This window comes from Zea mays, chromosome 6 (assembly GCF_902167145.1).
Source record: "Zea mays cultivar B73 chromosome 6, Zm-B73-REFERENCE-NAM-5.0, whole genome shotgun sequence".
Lineage (NCBI taxonomy): Eukaryota > Viridiplantae > Streptophyta > Magnoliopsida > Poales > Poaceae > Zea > Zea mays.
Genome location: NC_050101.1, coordinates 141,424,702 through 141,430,786, shown reverse-complemented (window position 1 = coordinate 141,430,786; position 6,085 = coordinate 141,424,702). Strand labels below are relative to the sequence as shown.

Below are 6,085 nucleotides of genomic sequence, written 5' to 3'. Positions count from 1 at the left end.
ATACATGATTATGTATTGCTTAATTTATGTGTTTGTTGGATGGTTGGACAATTAATATCATCGGACGAACTACCCGACAATTATCTGGTACCTACCCCAGTAGTATCCGTTATCTGTTTCTTACTCGTCTGGATTATTACCCGATCCCATCCTGTATCCGACCTGAATCTTAACTACTCGTATCCGAGAGAAATACATTAGGGTAGGATACGAGATGACCCTGTATCCGACTGTATCCGTTCCATTTTCATCCCTAGTCGTGATTAACTAGAAGGAGGCGAGGAAGGCGGTTGCATGGGCACGAAGACTCCTGGTCTGCATTCCGTGCATGCAAAAGACATGCGAACTCCCTGAAGACTCGCTGACCTTCGGAGAAGTCAACATGATTTTTGTAGACATGGGTGTACTGAGAACGTTCACCACATCTTGTGTGCAACTCCTCTTCTATCGAGAATAAGGCAGAGGGGGAACCCCTACGAAAATAAGGGACACTAGTATGCATAGCTATTTTCTACCTCGAGAACCCTCAGTAATAGAGAACTCAATGCAATACACCTCCACAAACCCACAGGACGTAGGGTGTTACGCGTTCGAGCGACATAAACCTGTATAATATTTTGCGTTTCGTCGTGTTTAGCACGAACAATCGAGCTGCGATCGATCTCGTCGTCCTCCTCAAAAGCGCTACGCAGGATACCCTATAGTGTACCGTCGGTACCAAACACTAACACCATGTACTTGGAAGGACATCAAATTCATACCCTGTTTTCATACATTTCGATTTAGAATTCTAGATGTAGTCAAACCATTAAAAATTTTGTGAGTCGCTTTCATAATACTCTCATACCCTTCCTATAACAAAATGGAGAAAGAATTGCATATGAAAATGTACCACTTTTCTTGCACAGTGGCACGGCAAAGATGGCAAAAGTCCATTTGGATTGGAGGATAAGGAGGTGGAAAAGCAGAGCAAAAGGAGGAGCACAACAGAAGTAGAATCTTATCGGTTCCCGCGCAAACGTGCCCGAGTCGCCTCGCCTCACTTTCTCATTCTGCGGCTCTGCTACTGGTAGGTGCTAGGCTAGGGCGCTATGCATAAGAGCGCGCGCCAGCCTCGTCAGTTCCTAGTTGCAAGCAACGCAACACTGGTGGAACTCCAATACTCACACGGCATGGCGGCGAAGCACTACCAGCAGCACCACTTCCTGATCGTCACGTACCCGGCGCAGGGGCACATCACCCCGGCGCGTCACCTCGCGCGCCGCCTCGGCAGCGTGTGCCGCGGGGCACGCGTCACCATCTGCGCCCCGCTCTCGGCGTTCCGGAAGATGTTCCCGGGCGCTGCCGGTGTGACTGTGACGGAGGAGGAGTGTGGCGACGGCGATGCGAAGGTCAAGTACGTGGCCTACTCGGACGGCTACGACGGCGGGTTCGACATCGCCGTAGACAGCTACGCGCGGTACATGGAGCAGGCAAGGATGGCGGGGTCGCGCTCGCTGGCCGGGGTCCTCCGCCGCCTCCGCGACGACGGGCGCCCCGTCACGTGCGCCGTGTACACGCTGCTCCTGCCGTGGGTGGCGGGCGTGGCGCGGGACCACGGCGTGGCGGCGACGGCCGTGTTCTGGATCCAGCCGGCCACCGCGCTCACCGCGTACTACCACTACTTCCGCGGGCACCGGGACGCCGTCGTGGCCGCCGCGGCGTCCGGAGACCCGTGCGCCGAGGTGGGGCTCCCGGGCCTCCCGCCGCTCCGCGTCCGCGACCTGCCGTCGTTCCTTGCCGTCACCTCCGAGGACGACCCGTTCGCGTTCGTGCTCCCGGAGTTCGGCGAGCTCGTCGACGCGCTCGAACGAGACGACGGCTCCTCGGAGCACCCGACGTACGTGCTCGCCAACACCTGCGACGCCATGGAGCCCGACGCGCTCGCGTCGCTGAGGCCACACGTGGACGTCTTCCCCGTCGGGCCCGTGCTCTCGTTCCTGCACGAAGCGGATGACGGCAGGCGCGCCCCGTGTCCTCCTCGTGACGTCTTTGACCATGACAAGAGCGGGTACCTCGGCTGGTTGGACACCAAGCCGGCCAAGTCGGTGGTGTACATCTCCTTCGGCAGCTCGTCGGTTATGTGCAAGGACCAGGTCGCGGAGATCACCGACGCCATGGTGCAGGTGAAGAGGCCGTTCCTCTTGGTCCTGAGGAAGGACAGCCGCAAGGGCCACGACGACGACGCGGTGGCGGCGGCCGATGCGGACAGCGCCGGCGGGATGGTGGTGGAGTGGTGCGACCAGGCGCGCGTACTGTCCCACCCAGCGGTCGCATGCTTCGTGACGCATTGCGGGTGGAACTCGACCCTGGAGAGCGCGGCGTGCGGCGTGCCGACCGTCGCGGTTCCGCAGTACTCGGACCAGGGCACGGCCGCGTGGCTCGTGGCGGAGCGGATGGGCACCGGCGTCCGCGCGGCGGCGCGCGCGGACGGCGTCGTGGAGGCCCAGGAGCTGAGGCGGTGCGTGGAGGCCGCAGCGTCGGGGGCGGTGGCGGCGCGCGCCGCGGCGTGGAAGCGGAAGGCGTGGGCTGCCGTAGCCGACGGCGGGAGCTCGCACCGGAACCTGACGGAGTTCCTGAGGCAGATCGGCCACGGCCGCGGCGACTAAACCGGAGACGACGTCGTATTGTATTGTATCACCACGTTGTGGTGGCGTTGCAGCCAGCTGCCAGCGTGCATTTCTAGCGAAACCATGCATACAGTTGATTGCAATTTGAGCGAGGACGCAATCCATGTCTGGTTTCTGAAGTCTGGCAACGTATTCCCTTCGGCTCGACGTCCATCTGATGGTTCCAAAACCAAAAGTGCTCGTCTGTGCCTAGTCCTAGTTTTGCATGCTCCGGACGTGCATGCGCCTGCAGCCATGGAGTGAACCCAGGCAAACCGCAAACGTGTCGCCGCAAAAGGCTCGAGGACGACGGTCCATCGGATTAATAAACGGCGAAAGTGCTGGGCCACCCGACCACGACGCGATCCTCATCCCATCGATCGTTGCCAGACGGGACGCACGCACTGAATGCCTCCGCCACCACCACGGACCACGGGGTAGAGGACGATCGAGACGGACGGCCGGCGGACCAACACAAGCGCGCGCCAACTACGCCTGACACTGGGGCGGATGCAGATGCAGTGTGTCCATCCGTCTGTCCTCTTCCTCGCTAGCGGTTGGGGCGGTGTCCTCCACTCCAGCCTGCGTCCTCTCGCTGCTCTGTTGCATTATTCACCCGTCCTCCTCTTCGCTGGATGTTCGCTGCTGAATCCTCAGCGCATGATACCGGAATGAAAAGATTTAAATTTTATTCCTCCTTTTTCTATAAAATTGGAAAGAAATCTGAGAAATTGGACAACGTGGACACGTGGTGACCCCATCACCAGCAACTGAAATCGATATGTTGCGTATTTGAGTAAAATAAGAAGAGAAGAATGTGTCGGTACCCTAAATATGGGATACACATTCCTACTGGATCAGACGAGATCCCCGTAGCCATTTATAGGCACATAATTATTAGCTAACCAACCTGACTCAGGATTGGGACCCACCATAAGGGGTTTCGGGTCAGGTGGGTTCGTTTCCTGGACTGAACAGGTATCACTACAAGTTTCATAGAAGAGAGTAGTCAACAACTTCGACCATAGGTTTGGGTATCCATGGACGGGACCTGGACCTATACATGGGTCCACTGGATCCCCTTTCTGGAGGTCCGGAGCAGCTCCATGACCCCAGAGTAAAAGCACCCCTTGTCTACAAGATCGGTTATGGACCTCAAGCAAGCCGAGGTCCAATGCCGCCACATGTCCGGACCATTATGGCTAGGGCCCGGACCCCCTCAAGCATGTTCCAAACCCCCAGTCAAGGGAGGTCTGGTGGTGCCACGTCGCCACAGGTTCTCAAGCCTGCTCTCGGCCCAGGCAGAGGTCCGGTGTCGACGTGTGGTTGGGGACGCCTGATGTAAGCCGTCGGGCGACGCCTGACGTAAACCTCTGATATGAGGCTCACCAGCATTAAGTGCGGATGAGATGTGCGCTTGCCTGCGCTAGTGGCAGGTAGTGTGCGCCCCGCGTTAAATGCACGCGACGTGTGAAGCCCACAAGGTCTAGGCTACGTCAGTAACCATTGACTTAATGTGCCGCTTGGGCGCCCTTCACTATGACTCCTATTGTTCCCTGCGCGTTATCAAGGCGAGGTGGAATAGGGGGGAGCGGACAGGACGACACCGCCCTTGCCCCCCTATGCACGACAGTGTATCATGCTACGCCACAGCCTACATCAGAGCCTTCGTCCACACGATAGCAGGACGAAACGACAACAAGTCTGATCAGAGGAGCCTGCACCACGACCAAGAGAAGGTACACGTCTAGAAGATCTAGCACCACCAACTCTACCCCCGACGCCTCGCGCTTCATATTATAGTAACTTCTGGGCCCACCTGTCGCGACCCAGCTCCCTTGTAACGTGCCTCCCTTGGACTATAAAATGGAGGGTGCCTGTGATACAAAAGGGGAGGAGAGACTAATTAAGACCTACAATACTCAAGCTCTCAAGCAATAGAACTCACATTTGATGTAGGGTATAACGCTCCGGCGGCTCAAACTACTCTAAACTCTTGTGTGTTCTTGTGTTCATTCTTACAATCAAGCAAGCCTCGAGCCTCCTCATCATCTTAAGATTAGGATGGGTGCATTCCGTCATCCGACCAGAGTTTTTCTTCTCCGATAGAATGCTTTCAGAATTTGACATTCCAATTGTTCCCAAATAACACACACAAGCATAATTCAGCTATCGTACTCTGCATTCTGCAGCACTACACTATCTTAATTTGAACAGAAGCTACAATCTCATAACTCATTTTTTCGTCTATTTTGCTAATTTTTCTTAGCATTATTGTCTGGTTTGCAACCCACTAGAGCATTGGTGAAACACTATTTCATTATTCTTGTGTCGCTTTTGAATTTGTTACATTAGAGGGTGCATACGGCATCAGTTCTCGATCGGGAGAAAAGAAATCCTTCTGTATTCCCCCCTCTCTCCCTTACTCTCTTGTTTTTAAGACTCATTGACTTCCAATACTAGTAAGGTGCCCGTGCTAACAATACGATAAATTTAAAAGTCAATAAAGTAAATACATATTAAGAATATGACAAAAGTGGTCATGACAAAGGAAATGAAGTAAATATACATTAAGGCCCTGATGTGCTTAATAATTTCTTATATATTTCTTCTGAAATGTTGTATGTAATGTTGGTGGTTGAAGTAATGAGCAGCTCGTATACTATGGCTTCTATTAATATCCACTAGAAAATATTAGCACGATAGATAATTAAGTAAGCAACAAGATGGCAATGAATAACTCATCCAAGACAAAGTTTGTATTTGAAAAATAAACTATCTTCACATATGAAAGCTGCTACAGAATCATGACATCAAGGCAATACATACAATATCTTTTATTATTCTAAAAATAATTAATGCATTACCAAAATAAAATATGACATAGCATGATAAGTCTGGCATAATCAGAAAAAACAAAACTAAGATATTTTGTGTGATGCTATTTCGTTCATGTTTTAACTATTAACCAGGTATCTTATATGTAATATCTATATTTCTTTTTTCTTCTCATTTTTACAACACTGATTGACTCAAAGACTCTTTCCGCGAGCTCAAACAAAAAAGTCAAACACCACGCAGAGTCAACAAAAACTTAAAAGGTAGCGGCGAGAGCTGGTGGTCACCTACGCCAAAGGGTGAGTCCGGACTTTCCCTTGATATGCTGCTTTTCAATTTATTCATCCTAATTTGACTGCAGATGTGCTGGTTGTCATATATTGAAATGACCATCCAAGGCACAACCGCAAACACAAAAAATGATTAAATAGGCTTGCAGACACACAAGTGCCTTTGTGGTCAATGGTGTGGAGCCTTTGTGGTCAATGGTATGGAGTTTCCAAATATGATGTAGCATCATCGCCCTTGGTATAACACTACATTACGCACATTGGGGCTCAACTGCAGCTTGGTAGCATCAGAGTTGGCTGTGACCACAT

General features: G+C 52.4%; 1 protein-coding gene across 1 annotated transcript; it reads left to right on the top strand.

Annotated features, from left to right (window-relative positions):
- Positions 1 to 791: 791 nt before the first annotated feature.
- LOC103630119 (UDP-glycosyltransferase 75C1) lies at positions 792 to 2,827 on the top strand. Its single transcript, XM_008651208.4, has one exon. It carries the CDS (start codon positions 1,092 to 1,094, stop codon positions 2,646 to 2,648), a length of 1,557 nt encoding a protein of 518 aa, XP_008649430.3. The 5' UTR covers positions 792 to 1,091; the 3' UTR covers positions 2,649 to 2,827.
- The last annotated feature ends 3,258 nt before the right edge of the window (positions 2,828 to 6,085 follow it).

What these genes read in the sequence shown, in the direction of transcription:
- LOC103630119 (XM_008651208.4), top strand. Translation starts at nt 1,092, where the DNA reads ATGCATAAGAGCGCGCGCCAGCCTCGTCAGTTCCTAGTTGCAAGCAAC.